The sequence below is a fragment of the Colius striatus genome, chromosome Z (assembly GCF_028858725.1).
Source record: "Colius striatus isolate bColStr4 chromosome Z, bColStr4.1.hap1, whole genome shotgun sequence".
Taxonomy (NCBI): domain Eukaryota; kingdom Metazoa; phylum Chordata; class Aves; order Coliiformes; family Coliidae; genus Colius; species Colius striatus.
Genome location: NC_084790.1, coordinates 74,407,545 through 74,429,309, shown reverse-complemented (window position 1 = coordinate 74,429,309; position 21,765 = coordinate 74,407,545). Strand labels below are relative to the sequence as shown.

Here is a 21,765-nt window from a genome sequence, read left to right as displayed (position 1 = left end):
AGAGAGCAATACCAACACTTAATGATTCACTAAATGCAACCCAGATGACAATATATGTTCTGTGAATCTGTGTGCCAACTACCTGATGTATTCAGCTCATTTCTTGATACACAAATAGTAACACATTGCATCAAAACAAGCCTTTTTGATCTTTCAGAGTTATAATGCTATTCCACAGCCTAGAGAAAACATACCAGTTCCAGAAGAGAAGTTTCCTCAGATAAACATCTATTGGGTTTCTTCATTTTTTTACTTGGTTTCAAAAAGAAGAAACCCAGCAAAGGTGGAGAAGCGTTGATGGTCCCCATGGAGGGCTCCGTTTCCCATTCGCAGCCAAACTTCATCTCCCTTGGCAAGTTTTAGCACTGCACTATTTCCTGAAGTATCTGCTTTCCCTTTTGATTCATAGCTGAGGATGAATGTTTTAAAGAGTCAGCTTTTCCCCTCACAATAATGATCAAACAAACAACTTTTTAAAACAAGAATCCGAGAAAGCACGTTGCTGTCCCGAGCAGAATTTCCTTGAAAGATGTGACAACAATTTTTCAACTTTATGAGGAAATTTTGGTATCCTTCTGCATCTGATTTCTGAGTCAAATTTTGTGCCTGAACTAATTGCATCATGTAACTGTTTTCCACAATTCTGAAAATTTAATTTATGATTTTTTTTTTCAGGCCATAGGAACTCATTTTTTGTTAAAAATGCAACTAACTCTACTCATTCATCACAACACTCCAGATATCCTGCGATGCTCTTTTCCACTTGGATTCATCACAGCTAATTTTAAATGCCTTTGGGTCAGGAGTATTGTGTGAGCTGAGCCCCTGTGCTCCCAGCACAGGCTGAGATCGGGGGCAGGCAGCTCACTCCATCCTGAGGCCTTCTGTTGGAACGTGGATACATTCAGCGTGGGCTAACCTGCTAGCTTTGGCTGTGTGTTGGTTTCCTTTCTTCTACTTGCTGCCTTTTCTGACATCAGCACTTTGAGGCAAAAAAAAAAAAAAAGGGCCATTTTTTCTTTTTCAGGAAAGATCTACTGGGGATGAAGCACTCTTTAGTGGTGCTTCAAGTACAGGCTGTTGAAGAAACCTGGCAGCTTAAATGAACCTGCTGTCATCTATGTGCCCAAAACCAATGTGCTCAGTCTAAGATTTTTCCTCTCTATTTTTTCAGGCTCAGGAGAGAGGCTCAGACCTCTGTCTGACTTTAAAGAAACAGCATGTTTTTACAACACTCTTTTTTTTTTTTTTCCAGGTACCTGTCTGGCTACAAGCTTCTTGACTTGATCCTTATGGAAGTTCAGAATCTAGAAGTGGATCCTTCTTCAGCTAACGTAAAGAGGTCAAAAACTTGATATTAGAAATATGCTAATGATAACAAAGCCAGTAAATGGAGGACCTTTGCTTTTTTTTTTTTTTTCTCCTTACTGCTGTAGTTTAAATGCTTTCAAACTTTTAAGTAAACTACTCTCACTTAATCTTTAACAAGACTGTAACTACTTGCTGAACACTTCACCATGCCCTTTCTCTGACAGGCAAAACAAAGATGAAGGTATGTTTTAGCTGGACAGCATGTGACCACCTGACTCCAGCTCTGACTTGCAGTGCTAATTCCTTTCCCCTGACCTTTGAGGGATATGTGATCAAGGCTGTTTAGTCTGGAGAAGAGGAGACTGAGGGGAGATCTTATTAACATTTACAAATATCTAAATGGTGGGTGTCAGGAGGTTGGGACATCCCTTTTTTTTATTGCGTCTAGCAACAGGACAAGGGGTAATGGGATGAAGCTGGAACACTTTAAGTTCCACTTAAACATAAGAAAAAACTGTTTCATTGTGAGGGTGATGGAGCCCTGCAACAGGCTGCCCAGAGGGGTTGTGGAGTCTCCTTCCTTGGAGGTCTTCAAGACCCACCTGGACATGTTCCTGTGCAACCTGATCTAGGTGAACTTGCCTCTGCAGGGGTTTGGACTAGATGATCTCTGAAGGTCCCTTCCAACCCCTACCATTCTATGATTCTAAGATTGAATTTTAGGTGATATTTAGGTGATGGGTGTGATCCAAATTTGCATATTGGGGAGAGCAAAATACAATAGTTTTCCTTTGTTGGTTATTTTTCCCTACAGATTTTTTTCAAAAGATGAACAATTACATGTTTCTTGAAATGTGAACAAGCTCTCTCATCTGCACAAACATGTCTTTTGCATCCAAATGGACTGGCTTTTCACTTACCTATATAAGCTGAAAACTGTATTACCATTATGCATCAGGTACACGTACACTTCCTCCACATCTTCGTGTTTCATCATATTGAAGGTGAAGAAGTACACCCCTGAAAAGGTTACCAAACACATGTTTGCTTCATAGAGAGGTAGTCATGCTGCAGACTTGGGCTTCTTGCTTAGAAAGCATAATGGTTGTGGCCAAAATTACCTTCCAGTTGTCAGTGTGTATTTTCTTCTGCTAATAGTGTGCCAAAATCTAATTCATTTTTATTCTGCATATGGCAGGGGCACATCCTGTTCCAGAGGAATGGCTATATTTGAACATGACACTACCACTTATCCCTTCCTTCTCATGGAAAATGAAGTTTCCCAGAGGCTGAGTCTAATGATCCCCTCTCACCATTTTTTTTTTTCTCATGTGCTTGCTTCTTCCCTCTCCAAAAAGGGACACCTTCAGGCTTAGTTTCAGAGGCTGTCGACAGCCAATGTGTCACCCAAGTCTGGCAAGGCATGGGTGTTTTTAGCAACAGTCACTGCTGCTCACCTGTCTGTCCTTCATTCCGAACAGTGCAAACATAGCCTCTGCTTTTTCTTCTTGCACAACACACTCTTATCATCAGCATTAGCTTTCTTGTTTTAAACTCTTTTTCTGCCTGAAAGGTGCCAACAATGTTGTCAGTGCAACTATGTGTGGTGAGCTCATTGCAGAGCAGTAAGTCTGTAGCATTAATCCTGCAATGGGAGCTTGGAGCTTGCATCAAACTCGTTAAATCCTTGTGGGTCAAAGTTTGTTGACATCCACATGCACATTAACCTCAAAAAGAAGCAACTGTCAGTAAGATGTGTTACACCATGCTTGGAGAACCTGACTTTAATATAGTAAAATTTCCTCTAGCAGTGAGTAAATGAATAGTAGGGTAAGAGAGACCAAGAGAAGTAGGGTGGTTTCAGGCATGACAAAACCCAGCTTAGGCATGTTTTCAGTTATGGCTCTGCCTCCTCCATCTCCTATTGTTCTTTCTGTGCCTCAGCTGTGTAAGATGGGGCATTGATGAAACTGAAAACTAACTCAGGAAAAATTGGAATGCCCCATTTCCAGCCACACACTTGCTGCCGATCTGCTCACAGATGAAGTGGTTTGAGGGAAGTGGGAGCTGAAGAGAGTGACTGGAGGCAGGTGGTGGAGGAGGCAACTGAAGCTGTTGCTGGTGCTACAACATCAAGTCCATGGTTGCCTCATGATAGTGGCTGAAGGGCTAAATATCTCAAAGCAGCTGATCCTGCTCCCTCCCCAGGTCTGTCCTTGCTTCTTCCTCCTGCATTTGTGACAGCACAAGTCTCACTGGCTGAAAAGCTCTCTTTTGGTCATTTTCCAATTTCATTTTTTGCTGAAGAGAGGGTAGCAAGAGCTATTCAGAGTGAATCTCTTCAGTGCCTTGTACAAAGACAGTTAACTAGTTTCTCATAACTATTGACCACGCTTCTCCCTATAGCTCCAAGAATTGCATTGTCTTACAAACACTTACCGTTCACTGGAGCACCAAATCTCCCAGTCATGACGTCGAAAAAATTCCCTACATTGGTTTCGACACTACTGAAGATGATCCCACTGTTCTGGTTGCTGAAGTGAGTAGCCATGGAAGCCATGAATGCAACCTGCAAAAACACAGTTCTTATTTGAGCAGTCATTCACAAAATGCACAGGTGTAGAGGAATTGGCTGCAGAAGTTTTTTCCTGTGTTTGTGGTCTGTTTTCCTGACAGAGATGTTCTTCTAGAGTCTACTCCAAGGCCATAAAATTCCAATAGCAACAATCCCATGGAAAGAAACTGGAAGAAGACTAGACTTTTTAGATTCAATTGGATTATTCATCCCTGTAGAAATAAGTGTATAGGCAAGTGTTTTCAGGTCAGGACATTTGTCTGAGGTTGTATTTACTTTTAAGTCTCTCTAGAATGATGCAACAGAAAACGAGTATAGAAATGGATGGAGTTTCTGACAAAAGTGATTTAGTTTTTGTATATTCCCCAATGCATTTAGACTGTATATTGCTTTCAACTGAATGTGTGAAAAAAAGAATACTCAGCAAAATTCACACACATTAGTGTCTCTTGCTAACTACCTTCAGAGATACATTTAGTGTTTTTATTAGAGCTCCTCTGGAAGAGCAGTTACTGGGACTCAACATTCAGTACTGTTTCTTTCTTATCAGTTGCCTTTTGCCCTCAGTCATGACAACATAAGATGGTGGAGACCTAAAGAGGAAACTGAGAAAGTGAAACTGTGCTTTAACTTCATGTTACACTTCATTCAGTGAGATGCGCTGGCTGTGGAAAACGTTTCATAGGAATGTAGTGGGTCTGGGATGGTAGTGATTTTCCACAGCAGCTCTTGCAGGGCTGTTCTTACTGTTGGTATTGATAGTACATCAATGTTATGACTACTGCTCACACAGAATTAGGGCTGTCTCTCCAGCATTCCTTCCCCCACTTCACCAATAGCTGTGGGTGGGCACAATCTTGGGAGGGACTATGGCCAGGACAGCTGACCCAGGCTGGCCAAGGAGATATTGCATACCATATGACGTCAGCTCAGTAATATAAACTGGGGGAGAGGAGCAGGAAGAGCTAGGGGCAAGATTCATTTTGGCCATCCAAAAGCAACCGTTACTCCTACCAAAGCCCTGCTTCTCGGGAGGTGGCTGGACATTGCTGCTGATCAGAAGTAGAGAGTAACAGCTTCATCTGCTTTTGCTTCTTACATACACAACTTTGCTATTTCCTTATTTAACTGCTTTTCTCTCAACCCACAAGACTCTCATTTTCTCCCCTCCCTGACTTGCTGAGGAGATGGGTGATAGAGCAGCATGGTGGGCACCTGGCATCCAGCCAAGGTCAAACCACCACAGCCTTTTTGGTGTCCAAACATGGGGTGAGTTAATAGCAGTTTTACATTAAATGCATTGTAGTTATAGTAAGCTGAGTGCAAAGCTCCTGTGCTGCTCACAGGGCCTTGCTGTAATACAGTTTATCTTTCACTTCACAGTATTTGGGAACATGCTGCTACTAACACTGGCTCTGTGTTGCACTTCAATATTGATAGCTTTGCTATGTTGGCTTTATGACTTTGTGAAAAGGATGAAGGGGCCTGGGAACATGATGGCCCAAATTGTGAGTCTCATTCTGTTACTGATGTGTGGGAGCTGTCTTGTGGAGGTAATGGGGCAACGTGTCTCCTTCCCCTCAGCTCAGACTGATGTGGACAATTTTGTTACACTGACTTCCTAGGTCCTTAGTCACCCTTCTATGAGAGTTTTAGTATTACTGATTAAAATGGCTGGTATATTACATATTTTGTGGAATTTGGACTCATCTGGGTATCAGAGAGGATAAATTTGGGATGGAAACATGTTAAAATGCCCCCTGAAGCGGCCAGTCCCTGGGTGGCAGGGTGTGTGGATGAGTTTGGGCAAATTCCTAGGATGGTTATCACGTCCTGTAACCTGGGATTTTACACCTGAACAGATAAAAAACCCTGCTTTACTGGCACGCTACCTGATAGAAGGGTGTCTTACCTACCCTAATGAGGCCCATCAGGTTCAGGCACTATACTGGGGCCTAGCCTCTGCCTACCAAGCCGCACTCCAGTCCTCTCAGAGAACTATGGTCGAGGTGGAAATTCCAACTGTATCTGAGACCACCATGGTTGAGTCAGGGAATCAAACAACCACAGTGATTGCCCCAGTAGTGAAAAAGAAACAGTGGATAAGGAGGTCAACAAGTCCATATCATCGATTAGTAAGGGCAGAAGAGGAGGAAGAGGAAAGGTTAGAAGAAGAAGCTGGTCCTTCAGTAAGGAGATCAGGATAAGGAGTGAAAGAAATCGAAAAGGGAAGGGAAACTACTTGGTCCCTCACCTCATCAGAACTTCAAGATATGCAAAAAGATTACAGTTGCAGCCAGGTGAGCGGATTGGTGCCTGGCTGCTCCGATGTTGTGATAACGGGGCTGACAGTCAGCAATTGGAAGGCAGAGAAGCCCAACAGCTGGGATCTCTTGCTAGGGACTGGGGAATTGATAGAGGCATTGGAAAGAAGACCTCAATTTGCAGTCTCTGGAAACTGCTCCTCTCAAGTGTAAGGGCAAGATACCCATTCAAGGAAGGTCTTGTAAATGCCTGAAGAAAATGGACTAGAGCAGATGAAGGCATCCAACACCTAAGGGAATTAGCTGTGCTGGAAGTCATCTATGGTGATCTAGATAATGCTGAGGCCTCGAGAGATCCAGATGATGTCCAGTGTACATGGGCCATGTTAAGAAAAGTGATTCAGAGTGCCCCAGCTACGTATTCTAATATCTTGGCAATGGTGTATCACTCAGACATGGATATACCAACAGTGGAGAGAATATCTTCTTGGCTGCAAAACTATGAAGAGAGCCTCTGCACCTCCTCACCAGTGTGTATGGATAATGGTCTGACTGTCAGAAATGCCTCAAGAATTTGGTCATCCACTGCCCCGACCAGGGGAAAAGGAAGTCCCAAACGTATGAGTGTGCCACAAAATGAACTCTGGCTTTTTTTGCATAGCCAAAGAGAGGATATGAGGAAATGGGATGGTGAATCTGCTTTTAAGCTGGAAGCTTGTGTACGTGAACTAAGGAGGAAGACAGCTGTTAGAAAAGGATTACCCAAGAAGACTCTCAGTGTAGTAGCTGTAAGGACAAAAGAAGACAATCAGCTATCTCCCAGACATAAAAGAACTGCAATCACCTCCTTTGATGCCAATGAGGAGACTTCAGGTCTGCAATTGCAAGGATCAGATAGTGAATACTCTGATGAAGAACAGAAATAGCAAGTCCCTGCCTCCAGCCAAGAGGCAGAAAGGAATGACTGAACTGGACTGTGTGGGTTCAATGGCCTGACACATCAGACCCACAAAGGTATAAAGCCTTAGTAGATAGAGGAGCAGAGTGTACATTGGTGCCATCAAAGTATAGGGGCACAGATTCTGTCTGGATCTCTGGAGTGACAGGGGGATGTCAAGAACTATCTGTATTAGAGGCTGAAGTGAACTTAACAAACGGGAAAAACACCCCATTGTGATTAGTCCAGAGGCCCCTTGTATTCTTGACATAGATCACCTCAGAAGGTACTTCAAAGACCTGAAGGGGTATCGATGGGCTTTTGGTATAGCCACTGTAGACACAGAGAAAATCAAACAATTCTCCAGTTTACCTGGCCTCTCAGAAGACCCTTTTGTTGTGGGATTGCTGCAAGTTCAAGAGCAACAGGTACCAATTAGTACCAGGACGGCGCACTGGAGGCAATATCGCACGAACCAACACTCCCTGGCTCCCATCCATGAGTTGATTCATCAACTGGAGGCTCAAGGAGTAATCAACAAGACTCATTCCCCATTTAATAGTCCTGTATGGCCTGTGAAAAAATTTGATGGGGGGTGAAGGTTAACAGTAGACTATCATGGCCTGGACAAAGTGACACCACCACTGAGTGCTGCTGTACCAGACATATTAGAGCTCCAGTATGAACTGGAGTCACAAGCAGCCAAGTGGTATGCTACAATTGACATCGCTAATGCATTTTTCTCAATTCCGTTGGCAGTAGAGTGCAGGCCAGAGTTTGCCTTCACATGGAGAGGTGTCCAATATACCTGGAATTGATTGCCCCAGGGATGGAAACATAGTCCTACCATTTGTCATGGACTTATCCAAACTGTACTGGAAAAGGGTGATGCCCCTGAACATTTACAGTATATCAATGACATAATTGTATGGAGCAACAAGGCAGAAGAAGTGTTTGAGAAGGGGAAAAGAATAATTCAGAGTCTTCTAAAATCTGGGTTTTCTGTAAAAAGGAGCAAGGTAAAGGGACCTGCACAAGAGATCCAGTTCTTGAGCATAAAATGGCTGGACGGGCGTCAGCATTTGCCTCTGGATATTGTGAACAAAATAGCTACTGTGTCTCAACCAACTAATAAGGAAGAAACACAAGCTTTCCTGGGGCTTGTGGGATTCTGGAGGATGCATATCCCAGGTTATAGTCAGCTTGCGAGTCCTCCTTTTAGAGTAACCAGAAAGAAGAACTGTTTTGAGTGGAGCCTTGAGCAACAACAAGCTTTTCAACACATTAAACAGGAAATATCTCTTGCAGTCGCCCTTGGGCCCACCTGTACAGGACCAGATGTGCAAGATATCCTCTACACTGCCACTGGAGAGCAGGGTCTCACCTGGAGCCTCTGGTAGAAAACATCTGGAGAAACCCAAGGTCGACCACTAGGGTTCTGGAGCCGAGGATCTCGAGGATCAGAAGCCCCACTATACCCCAACTGAAAAAGAAATACTAGCACCATATCAGGGACTTCTAGCTACTTCAGAAGTCATTGGCACAGAAGCTTATCTCCTCTTGGCACCACATCTGTCTATGCTACACTGGATGTTCAAAGGGAAAACCCCTTCTATACATCACAGCACCAGCTCTATCTGGAGTAAGTGGATAGCATTGATTACACAACAATCTTGGCTGGGGAAATCTAAATCACTCAGGACTGCTGGAATAGATCGTGAAGGCAGAGATTTTGGAGCATTGCTTGAGGAAGTAGCTCATGACCAAGAGGCACCACCATATAATGAACTATCAGAAGATGAGAAGCATTATGCTTAATTGAACTGCTTTTATTTCAACCCACAAGAATCTCATCTTATTTTCTCTTGTCCCTGGCTTTCTGAGGAGGTGAGTGATAGAGCAGCATGGTGGGCACCAGGCATCCAGCCAGGGTCAAGCCACCACAAGGAAGCAGTGCAAAACCTTCTTCACTGCACAATTCAAATTACCCTCAGCAAGATCAGGAGTACAGGGAAAGATGCTGCCAGCTTGCATGGGTGGGAAAAGGGGATTATGTCTTCTGTGAATCTGTGGTCCCCCGTGAGACTGTCAGTAAATGGGGTAATCGGGCAGAATTGCTGCACCTGAATGCCAGGTGGTCACATAGTGTCTTGGCATTTTTTATTGCCTGTCTCAAAAACTACATTTTTCATGAGGTTCCAGCTGTGCTGCTGTTAAAAAAAAACCCACCAAACTGCCCCAAACTTATTTTGATTTCAGATCCAAATGAGAACAAAAAAAGGCAAAGTCAGATGCAAGTCTATATCCAACAATGGAAATCATTAGCCATCTGCTCAGAAATTTGAAGAGCTCCAGATGTGAGCTGAAAGCTTGGTCTGATTTTCCTTATCCCTGCATGGATGCATTTTCTATGATGGAAATTGGTAACTTCTTGCTTCTCAGCCAGGATCACATCAAAGTTCATCGTGTGTTAAAGAAAAGCAGCTGCAGTGGCAACTTGGTGGAATTTACTGTTTTTTGTCTAGATTTCATTTCACATTCTCATTCACCCCAAGCTACTTTTCTTGGACTGAACAGAAGAGTTGAAAAAGATGTCTTTCCTCCTTAGGTCTCATTTTGAAATAACAGATCAATAGGGACATGCCAAATCTTTAAAAATAATCCTGTACTTAAGCCAATATTGAATTCAAACATGCTTTCTCCTCTATCTACCCCTGTTCTAAAGTTCTTAAGTATGACATTAACAAGATATACGTTGTACTGTGTAAAGAATTTTTAAACATATCTGTTAAAAACAGTGATGAAATATTACTTTGAAATTGTAATATAAGCTTTTGCTATTTGTCCTCTTTGATTATTCATTTTTAAATTAAATTACCACCACTGTCTTTATGTAAGGTAAAAATGCTGATAGCTCACTTCAAAATTGCAAAAGGATTTATGTTGAATGTAACTACAAGAAAAGAAGAGTTCTAAAATATTCAGCTATAAAGTTAATTCCAGTTAATTCTTTAAGAATACTAAATAACTCTGTTTTTTTGCAAAAGTCCAGTGATTTTTGAAACTATTTTCATTGTGAATTTTATTCTGTGCAATTATCTCATCTTCATGCATCATAGGGTGAAGAATTCAGATTTACATAGTGCCAAGAAATCCAAAGCCCTTTTCCCACACTGCATGTGTTGGTTCTAGTGTTGATTTTCATGTTGATTTGTAATTATCTTATAAGGATGTCAAATATATGAATGACTGGTTTTGGGAAACAATATCCTTCAGTTAAAAGGTGTAGATCTGTAATTTGATCAGAATTTCAGCTTTCCCCAGAGCCAGGATTTGATATTTCTTTTTTACATGTTGACTATATCCCATTTTGTCTCTACTGGGGTTAACTTGGATTAGGGGGTAAGAATCAGACCAAGACCACTCCCTTAGAAATGTGTACATGTAAGCAAGGATGTAAACTCCCTTACAGTTTCTGGACAACTATGTAGTCTGCAGTGTCTGAAGTCCCATGTGTCCAAAAGCAGAGTGACTGGTAGGTTGAGATGAGTTGCTCTTCTCAGCAATTCATCAGTAATTATAGTGGGAGCTTAGATACTTCACTTACACATAGGGTCTCTGGAGCTGAATCTGACTGCAGTCACTTGCCCAAGTAAATGCACCTAGTGCCATCTGAAATGCTTTAGGATTCCTTGCATGAGGCTGGCTGATTTGACCTATGAATGGCCCTTCCACAGTGGCAGGGGAAGACCAGGAGGGGTACGTGTCAAAGGCTTGCCATGCATCTAAATCTTCCCTTTAGTACCTTAGCTGTGATACATCATAGAGAGAGTTATCATTCTTCTATTGAAGATGAACTGCTTGTATATTGCTACACTGCAGTATACACTGTGGAGAATGCTCTTACTCATAGAATCATAGAATTGTTACGGTTGGAAAAGACCTTTCAGATCATCGAGCCCAACCACTATTCTCACACTGCAAAGCCCATCACTAAACTACACCATGTCCCTCAGCACCTCATCTATGCGTCTTTTGAATATCTCTAGGGATGATGACACCTCCCTGGGCAGCCCATTCCAACACTTAATAATGCTTTTGGTGAAAAAGTTCTTCCTCATGACTAATCTAAACCTCCTTGGCGCAACTTGAACTCATTTTCTTGTGTTCTGTCATTCATTACTGGAGAGGAGAGATCGATACCATTCAGGTAGTCGTAGGGAATGATCATGTCTGCTCTCAGCCTCCTCTAGTCTAAACATCCCCAGCTCTCTCAGCTGCTCCTACTAAGACTTGTTCTCTAAATCCCCTTTGCAACAGCAACCAAGAGTCTTAGTTATCTAGACCCCATTTACTTTTGGTTGCTGTAAGAACAGGGTTACGTCATGTTTCTGGTGTATTGAAGATGTGTACACATACATATCTATACACACACATAAGCTCTCTACAATCTGCCAGAGATGTCCAACATGAAGAAACTCTAATTCAAAAACTATGTGACTACACCAACGCAGTGTTGAGCCCAAACAAGGATATCCCATCCCACAGCAGAGGTGAGCAGCTCAGGCTTGAATCCATGTTTTAATGCTCATCTGACTTTTGAGTAGTTCATTCATTGGCAGAACCTACATGCTTCTCAATGTATTTAAGGTATCGAGACATACAAAACCATAGCTACTGAGGGGTATTTTTCAAAACCAGAGGACTCTGTCTACAATCAGAGGTTTTGATACAGTGCTTTGAGAAGTTGGATACATATGCTTCTGAGAATCTCACAAAACCTGACTTACCTGAGAAGCATGGGCCTGAGTGATTCCTTTACTCTTTTCATATGCAAGCACAATTATGTGTGTGATACAGCTTGATGGAAGTAATAGAACGACAGCCATTTTCCTTTAATGACCCAGCTACAGGCTTCTGCCCTAAAAGGGAAGAATATATGCTTCTTCCTGCCTGTTTCTCAGCTGGATTCTTACTCTAAAGAAAGACTTAGCCCTCACATCTGTCTTTTCCAGGAAGACCTGGCAGACTGTATTTGTCAGTCATGCATCTCACTGTATTAATTTACAGGGGGACTTGCTTCTTAAGTATCTTACAGTGGTTAGGCACTATATTTCAAAGAAGCCATAACCTGAGAACTGCTGCAGCCAGCACAAGCCAGAGATTTTATACCTGTAGCTCTGGAGGGATCCCAGGGTAACCCTTCTCGCCTTTGGGTCCATGATGACCACGTTCTCCCCTTGGTCCCATATCTCCTTTGTCTCCTTTCTCTCCTTTGGCTCCTTCCTGGCCAGTGGCTCCATTATTTCCATTGTTTCCATGATTTCCTTAAAATAAATAGAGCTTTCTGTTTAAATAATTTCATGTAATATGTCTTCACAGATAGCTGTGACAGGGTCTTTTTCCACCAATTTACAACACATGGATTTTTCGGTACCATAAACCATAGACTGCTCTGCAATAGATAAGGAACAGCTGTGTAGTTAAATTGAAGGTGAAGGTTTTGATGAACAAGTTTCCAGAAGGAGGTAGACTTATGTTTAAGACTTAACACTTGTGCTATCTCGATGTTGCTGTATAAAGAGCCAATGTCTCAACTCATTGCCTGGTTGGAGAAATGTGTGAGGACAAAACCTCGGCAATTGTGAGACTCCAGGGAAGTGAAAGCCACTGACATAGACCATCTAGACTGCATAAGCTCTCTTGCTTTTTGTTTTGTGTAAAAACTTATTTAATGATAATTTAAGGCAATTAGAATAGAATAAGATAATTCTGAGTAACATTTTGCTATCTTTAAAACATATCTATACAACTGAACAAGGGCAGTAGCTTTAAACTAACTGAATGACCCATCTGAGACAAATAGGAGAGAGTGTGCATTCTCAGGATGTTGGTTAGCTTGAAGGTTTTGATTGGTTGCATATTCCTAGATTTAAAGAAAAAGAAAATCTTTATAATGCAGCTTTTCTAAGGTGGCTTCGTGCAAAAAGGATCATTATATAAACATATTCCTGCATGTGCAGTGTTAGTTACTCCCTGATGGGGGTTGGACTAGATGATCTCTAAACATCCCTTCCAACCCCTACCATTCTATGTTTCTATGATTTTGTGTTTACTGAGGAAGTTACTGAGCAAATGTCTATGCAACTAACAGAATTTTAAAGTTGACTAGAATCACTGAGCAATTCTTATGCCTGCCTGAAGCAAAAGCCTGACTTTTCACTTAATTACTTATGGGATTAATCAGTATCATTATTGTTCTAATTGCACGTGAATTGAAGTGAGATTCTTTGTCACTCTGAATGTTCTATGATTAGTCACTATGGTTATAAATTTTCAAGATGAATGGTGTTGTCTGAGACCAAATCTAATGTTTAAGTGATTCTTTAGAGATTTTGCATTTAGAAAAAATTTATTTCAAACAAGGAAGCTAAATGGTGGAAAAAATTAAGCAATTTTTTCTTTTGATTGAGAAATCAATAGCTCTTAAAAGTAACAAGAATAATCCTTCAGGTAAAGTCAGAACTACTTCTCTACCAATTCAAAACAGAAATTTGCAAGCAATATTTGATTCAATCAAGGGAAAAGCAGTTATTGTTCCACTTATGGTCACAATGATATGAAATGCAGCACAGAAAGGAGATAGGAATTCCTGGCTGCAAAAGATTGGTGTCAGCTATAAGTTTGTGGCATCCCGTGGTGATAAGAAAATGTGACTGAGATACCTCTTGGAATGAGGAAATGGCAAAGGCACAACTAGGCTGTGTCTCAGTATATCTACCTGAACCTTGAAAGTGTAGGGTCTAATATAAAATCGTGTTGTCATGGTTTAGCAAGGAGCTGCTTTTGCCTGGTAACAGGAGGGGGCTGCAGTGCAGACCCAGTAAAGAGCTCTCAGACTTTCCCCTGGCTCTGAGGTTCAGATCCACCTCCAGCCCAGCTGGACCAATCTGATGCCTCTGCCATCACTATTTAAGGACAAGAATTTGGAACGTGTGGAAGGAGATGGAAGGGAAGGGCAAGATGGAGGCGACCACACGGACCCTGCATCCAGGAAAAGACACAAGGAGTGATGCCAGACCAGAGATATCCTTGTAGCCCGTGATAAGAAGCAGAGATCTCATGACAGCGAGGGTGAGAGTTGGAGACTCAGTGTCAGAGTGAGCAGTTTAGACCCCAATGAACTGAGGCTGCAGTGGCCTGTGAGAGTGGCCTGTGCAGGGCTGCCCGGTGTGTGGGAGACCCCGAGCTGCAGCGAGGAAGGGCTGGCGAGGAACACTTCTCCTCAGGAGATTGATAAGTGGCAAGAGACATCAGCAAAGGATTGACTGCATCCCTCATTCCCTGCTCTGGGCACTGCTTATGGGGGAAGGAGGTAACGACACTGGCCTCAGGGCTCTGAGCCTGGGAAGAGAGATGGAGTAGGGGAAAGGTGATCTTAAAGGCTGGTTGCACTTCCATCGTTTGCCCTACTCTGTATTATTTTTCTATTGGATATTTCTTTCATTATGTTTTAGTTCAAGGTGGATTAAATTAAATTTCCTTTTCATCCCCAAGCTGAGTAGCCTGGTCTGTTTTGTCTGGGAGCATAAGTGGCAATTAAGCCCTCCCTGTCCTTCCAGAGTTCTGAACTCTGTGGTGCTTAAGTCTCGTTGTGGTCTTTTGTCCTTGGATGGGCCTAAGCCACAACACATGTCCTACTTCTGAGAAGCTAACAGTTTATTGGTATGGAATGCAATACTTCTGCACAAGAGGCCTCACCATTAGATTTCTCTTACTTCTGTAGTGTTCAGTGGTATTTTTATAAAGGCCCAATGCATGAATATCTCACAGCAGGCTAATACCAAAAATGCCTGTGACCTTATTTTGCCTAATACCCAAAATATGTCCAAGTCACAACTTATTTTGCCAGTTGAAACTAACTCTTGAAACGCTTAATTGACTCAGATTTCATAACAGTCAGATTTAAATGTTACTGTAAACTGTTTCCACCAAAAACCACTACAGTATTTTTTTGTGTATGGTTGTTACATCTGTTACTGTTAGTACATTTGTGAGACAGAAGGATTGTGAATTTGCATTTTTATTGTAATAACAATAAAGTTGTTATTTTTGAAGTTGTATTTTTATTGTAATAACAGAAGACCTAAGCTTTTGAAGATGAGACAAATTTGTACGTCAGTGACATGTTCATTTACATTATATATCTGCTGTAGGACTGTTCATTTTCATATCCCTGGAGGCAGCTGCTGTAACAGACTTAGACCATCATGCAACTATCTTTTTCCCTTCTCTGGGCTCTTTATTTTCTGTATCAATTATCAGATTGAAGTATATCCTTTACTAGTGTATCCTATTCTGTGTGCGTTTTTGGTGGGTAACAGAAGGAAAGGGACTTTTTATTATGAAGACATGAAGAAAGAAAGAAAAGAACAGATGTCAATGAGAAAACAAGAGCATATGAGTCTCTGTAAAATATTGGCTAGCAGTATGCTGCATGAAAAAAAATATAGTACATCGTAACATAGTTGGGTATTCAAAGGTGATCAAAATAATCAACTCCAGGGAACAAGTTCTTCCAACTTTAATGGAAGCTTCATGTTACTTTAAGAAGAGAGCCCAATTTGCCCTAGAAAGATTATTTTCAGTATGAATTTGTGAAAACTAAATTTTGATAACTAAGGGGTTTTCCCTGGATAAAACTTTGAGTCTAACTGAAAATCTCTGTCTCCCCCGAAATTATAGAAAAACTTGTTCCTGAATCTGTCCCCAAATACTGATGTTTGGACCATTCTCTAATAGCTCATGGAACGGCTTGTAATTTATAGCCTGCAATTAGCCTGATCAAAAAATGAATTAATCTTCATCTTTACCTGGCATCCCAGGGGGGCCAGGAGGTCCTGGAGGCCCTTGATAGAGTCGAACTCCAAAGTCACCACGGCAGCAGGAACTACAGTCTGGATTCTGTGGTCCGGTTTGTGGAGGCTAAGTGCACAAAAATAAGCTTTAAATAGCTCATTCATGGAGGGCATCAATGCATGTCAGTTACAAGGTCTTCATTATATATTCTCTGTTTATACACTTGGTTCGTTTTCAAAACACTTCCTATCTGGGCTGAAACGTCCCATACCTGAGTTGTCTCTGAAGATGTTATATTTGGAGGATTTAAGGGAATAGCTTTTCAAGTATTCTAAGAGCTATATGAATATTTAAAAAAAACAAATAAACCAACTTTTCCTGTCAAATAATGAGGGATTTAAAAGTAAAATAATACCAAGTAATGAAACTTAGATTAGTATTTCCATTAGGTTCCTGTCCTGGCTGATCCCACATTTCAGCTGACCTTTGTTGACAAACAAGCCTACATACAATGAGTGATGGGACACACTGCACTTTGGCTTTCACCACTGAACTATCTTCCACTAAACGTAAAGAAAACTGTGTTGTAATTTCCAAAGATGTTTAGAAATCTCTGCACAGCATAACCACTTTCACAGCCCCAGACTTGTATATGGGCTGCCAACCCTGGGAGAACCTGAACATGACAAAAATTTAAACTGACCACAACACCTGATGTTAGGGGCGATGGATTATCTCTAATTGTGTATCACCATGAGAATCTGTTTGTATGTTGAAAATGCTAATCACAGCATAAATAAACTAATGAGTTTATATCACATAGCTTGTCTACTGTAGAAATAGTTTGATAGTACTTTTGTTTCAGTGGGATGGCAGTTGCCAAATGCATACAGACCTGCTGTATGCCTGACCTCAAGGTCATCAGCTGGCTTGATCAGAAGCGCTAAAGGTTTCTGCATGTGTTTTGAACAAAACCAGGAACATCCCCAGAATTCATGAGGCTTGGGAGTTTATGGATACAGAAAACTGCTTTCAATACTGCAGCTCCTCCAATGGGGCAGACATGTTCTCTCCAGCTAGAATCACTGACATTGGAGCTACCACATGCACAAAGGCTGATATGAGAGTACAACAAATGAGCTTCATATTGAAAGAGTTATGGAAAAGTTAGGACTTGCCAATGGGCAGAAGGGCTTCATATTTATGGAGTTTGGTCAATACTTTGTTTTTTATCTTATTTCTGGACAAGGTCAATAGTTTATAAGAAAGATGAGTTCTGTCTGTTGGACATTCTGTTCCTGGAGAATTTATTTGTGTCTTCCTTGCAGTTTTATTTCTCCTAGTTGTTAGGAAGCACATAACTGACAATCACCAGACACGCTGCTCAAAGCTTTCCCTAATTTGGGGGAAGAAGTAGCCCTTTTTTCAGGACATTTTCGGTCCTTCAAGGGGAGCCAACTACAAGAGGACTGGAATAGTGCAAGCGTTTTGCATCACCTGAAATGTTAATGTTGTGTGTTTCATTGAGATTAAAATCACCACCTCTTTTTTGATAATGCCTAATGCTGTTCAATGAGACAGCAGACTGGATACACGTCTGCCAAGAGCAAAGAAGTAATATGAGCCTAGAAATAGCCAAAGACTTAGAGCTGTGGATTGTGGATTAAAAAAAGGTATGAATCCAGCAAAATGGACTATATATGAGACTCTCTGTGCAGGTATGGCTTGTTTTTTTTACTCAATACACTGAAATCCTGAACAATATGATTAGCTAACCGGCTATGTTGTCATAAAATAAATACTAGTACTGGTCATAACCAAATGCTACTTGGCATTACCTCTCAAAAAGCTTAGCAGGTTATTACATGTGAAATGAGGCAAGTCTGGCAAGCCTGGTTGTATAAGAACTACTTATGCAAGCCATAAAGTGGTACTGATTTATCTGTACTGATCCTTTGACTAGAAAGGAAAAACGTTCATGATCAGCTGCCAAGAACAATGAATATTCAGGATACTGTTTTAATCTCTAAAAGCAGAGAACTTAATGAAAAATATATTTGAAGAAAAACCTGTTCCTAAAATATTACCCTCAAATGATTAAAAGAGATTAATTACAACCTATGCAGCCATTCGCATATAAATTTTATTGCACAATAAATCTTCAGCATTGCTCTCAGAACATGAGTATGATTTAGGAGCTTGTGAAATGCATCTGCCACATTGATATCCTAAAACAGATACAAAACTGGAAATATTTCTGAAGCTGTTTGCTGAATTTCCTATGGTTTAGTATGCAGCAGGCAGTTCTAGGTAACAGATGGTCTATAAAATCCTCTTACTTAAAACAGACAGTGAATCATAATTGGAGACCCAGCCCCTTTTCCCTTCCTGGTTAATTTTGTGGGTTTCTGTTGTACGAAGACAATGCACATTAGTAATGTACATCAGCCAGTTCTGAATGCAAAATAGCATGTTTCTGTGGGCACTAAGGTCTTACATGCCCCTTCTCTAGGAAAGAATTAAACAAACCTTAATCATAAAACTTCTGAATAAAACACCAGAAGATTGAAGGCTACCTGAAAGTTTTCAGAAAGGAGCCTGAAAAGAAAGATTATGTCTGCCGTGGTTCTCCCTGGTCACTGAGACTTCTTGTGCATGAGAAATGCATATTATCTTTCACATTCCATTTCACATTACCAGCAGCCTGAAAATTGGTCTTGTACCCAATGCAGAAAAGTCAAATTTTATTGTCTCTGTTACCACAACAGGGAATGGGACATTTAAAACACTTGTGTTGGAGTTCTCCAGGCAGAGCTAAAATATCCAAGAATACTTAAAGGCGAGACAGCTTTCAGAGATCACAAGGGGAAGAGAGAGGTTTGACATGAGTTAAAATGTGTCTGTGCCACCTTTGTTCCTCCTCTGCCTGGAAATCCCTGGAGTCTGGAGATGGAAAATACCTATTGCGTCAGCCACTCTGTGATGGATTATCCCTGTCATGCATCTGCTAGTGCTCCATTTAATTTTAGTGAGCCAAAAATTGCATCATTTCCCAGCAAAGATTGCTTCTTAAAAGAGGGTCTGGCAGGTAAGTAACTGCCATCAGCTGTACTCAGATTTGCTGGACTCAATTTTAATGTCACAACTTCTTCCTCTATCAGGCATGTCCAAACACAATGCATAGAATTCTCTGATGAGAGCCACATGCACTCCAAACATAGAAAAATTTCTGTGAGGGAGAGTTTGACCCCTAAAAAAGTTAAAATTTTGTTTTAAATCCTGCATTATGTGAAAATATTGTAACAGAGAATCTACCAGTAGTACGTGATCTGTAGTATGCAGCTGCAAAATTGTATCTGCAGTACAGAGGTAGCCACACACTAGCTGGCTCATAGGACTGTATACCTGGTGGTTTACACTGTTTATATACTGCAAATGCAATTTAACAGCTACAGCCAAACATCTTTTTTGCTGAATGCACTAGAGGAACACAAAACACCTGTCCAAGAAATATGAAATGCAAAGCACAGTAAAATGGAAGTATAGAAAATATAGTAGCGTATTAAACCTTTTCCCATACTTGGGTGTGTTTCAGTTCTTCAAACATAGGACAGGATTAAAAGCAAACTTTTTCTCTGCTTGTCATGAAGTAGGTTACTATTCAACACTTGTCTGCATATTTGTGATTTTTGGAATTCAAAATATCATAGTTTGATCTAAAACAGTTTTTAAAAACAGATGATAAAAGGTGACGTACACAGCACCCAAATGTTTGTATCAGCAATAGGAACAAAACACTCACTTTGTTATTGTTTCTAAAAATCATCAGTCAATAAAATCTTAATTGGAAAGGAATATTGCTTTACCTAGGGCTAGAAAAAGCTTAATCTTCTGCCCTTCACATTTTTCTTTTTAAATTTGGACTGTAATCATTTATGTATATCAAACTATAGCATTTGTCTTTTGTTGTGAGCTAATGGCTGTAATACCTAAAATGACATGTAAAAGGCATAAAAAGATTCCCAGTTTAAAACACTGGTACTAGAGATGATTTGGAGTTTCATTCCGAGTATTTTTTCCTCTGTAGCTGTCAAGTTGATATGTTTAATCATATCCACTCATTACATTAATGTCTGTTTTTTCAAGCTATTCCTTAGAATAACATTTTTAAACACTCAGAATTTCATTATGTTTGTCTCAAAAACATACTTTATATACATAATTTTCAAGTAAAGTCATTCTCTGCTAATTGAATCTTTCCAGATACCTCTATAAATTATGTAATTTTCATTCACATCCAAATGAGTTAACAGAATCTAAGACTTTGATATATTAAATAAGTAATATCTTGAAATAATTAAGAGACTATATCAGAATATATGATTGCACAGGACCACATTCTCAGCAAAACAATGAGCTGCTGACTGTGTTGAAATCAGTGTTCCCAATCACTGCTGATTCTAACAGCTTGGTAAAAGACTCTATAAAGCAACCCAGAAGGAAACAGACCAATACACAGCTTTAATAATTTCATAAATATATCACTAATAATCTTAGCAAAAAACTCATTATCTGTATTATATATTATTATATAAAATATAAATTCTTATTATATTATGTATACTATCATAATCTCATTAGCTTTAAAGATATCTTTAGAAGATTAATTCAGAGTACCTGGACTCTGTCTGAGGTAGTCAGTTCTACATCATCTACCTCTGGTCTCAGGACTTTTTGGTCTGCAGAAGTGCTATTATCAACAGTCCACTCTATAAGTTGATTCCGCTGTTTCAATATTTCCCTGCTTCTGGAACCTTTGTGGCCAGTCTGGTGGTGACTTTGCAATACTTTGGCCACTGGTTTATAAGGTCTTCTGCTCACCTCCATGTATTCATCTTGACACAGGCAAAATGGAAGAAAAAATAAAGCCAGGAGATGCCAATTGATGAAATCCTTCACTGCCATGCTATTCAAAATAATTTTTCAGGAGTTCAGTAAATGCCTTGCAGAAGGAGAAACTCTTTGCTGCACCAGGAGTTATGTGGTCTTTTCAGCTTTTCCACTAGTAAGACTGGCACTGAGATCGGTACCAGGTTTTATACGGTTGCTTGCAATAAATAAAACTGAAAATGCCAAAGTGACAGGATCCTTCATCCAAAATCAGTCATGCTCCTTTAAACAAACCAGGCATTATTCACCACTTCACCACCACAAGGAAAATTGATTTGTATGCTGGAAATGACCACAGCATTTAACGGACTCCCGTGGTTCCTATTTGGGGGCATTAAAAAATGTATCACCTTTTCTTTGGCATGTTTTTGTTTAAGTGCGAAAAAATTTGATGGAAATGGAGAACATGTGGCTAATGGTTTAGGGTCCTTGATTAGACATGGAAAGGCTGTGAATTCACACTCTTAAATGTCTCTTGGACGCAGTCACCTTCCTTATTTGCCAGGAAATTTGCACACACAACTGCGTCAGCCCAGACTGAAAAATCCTTCCAAGAGCAATTAGGAAACAAAAGCACAAGAGCAGCTTTTGCATATGATCCTGACCCAATGGCTGTTTCTGACTATGCTTTTCATTCACTAAAAGAAAAATATTGAATTTCTGTCTGTTGGCCAATGGTGGAAAGAGACTGGGTAAGCTCTGAAGAACTGGGTTGAATTCAGATTCACGGAGCCCCATTTCTCAGCACTAGTTCAACCTACTCAGTCAGGCAATATTTTTTCCCTTGAATTCCCAGTGTTTTCCTAAATACAGCTGCCAAACCAAGTTTTAAATCTTCTCTGCCAAGTAAATATAAATTTACATGGAGC

At 40.6% G+C, this 21,765-nt stretch overlaps 1 protein-coding gene across 2 annotated transcripts; it reads right to left on the bottom strand.

Moving 5' to 3' along the window:
* Nucleotides 1-249: 249 nt before the first annotated feature.
* On the bottom strand, nucleotides 250-20,911 carry C1QTNF3 (C1q and TNF related 3). Of its 2 annotated transcripts, none has more exons than XM_010203822.2 (6): nucleotides 20,624-20,911; nucleotides 15,961-16,072; nucleotides 12,260-12,414; nucleotides 3,751-3,880; nucleotides 2,232-2,331; nucleotides 250-409 (listed from the first exon to the last, which is right to left on the bottom strand). In XM_010203822.2, exons 1-6 carry the CDS (start codon nucleotides 20,909-20,911, stop codon nucleotides 250-252), a joined length of 945 nt encoding a protein of 314 aa, XP_010202124.1. The 2 variants fall into 2 exon arrangements, with proteins under 2 accessions (XP_010202124.1, XP_010202125.1); XM_010203823.2 differs by having other exon boundaries at nucleotides 20,828-20,911.
* Nucleotides 20,912-21,765: the final 854 nt, after the last annotated feature.

Coding starts and splice junctions, on each gene's coding strand:
- C1QTNF3 (XM_010203822.2), bottom strand. CDS start 20,911: ATGGCAGTGAAGGATTTCATCAATTGGCATCTCCTGGCTTTATTTTTT. Junction 16,073..20,623: donor CTACCTCAGACAGAGTCCAG/GTACTCTGAATT, acceptor TTGTGCACTTAG/CCTCCACAAACCGGACCACA. Junction 12,415..15,960: donor TGGCCCCCCTGGGATGCCAG/GTAAAGATGAAG, acceptor ATTTATTTTAAG/GAAATCATGGAAACAATGGA.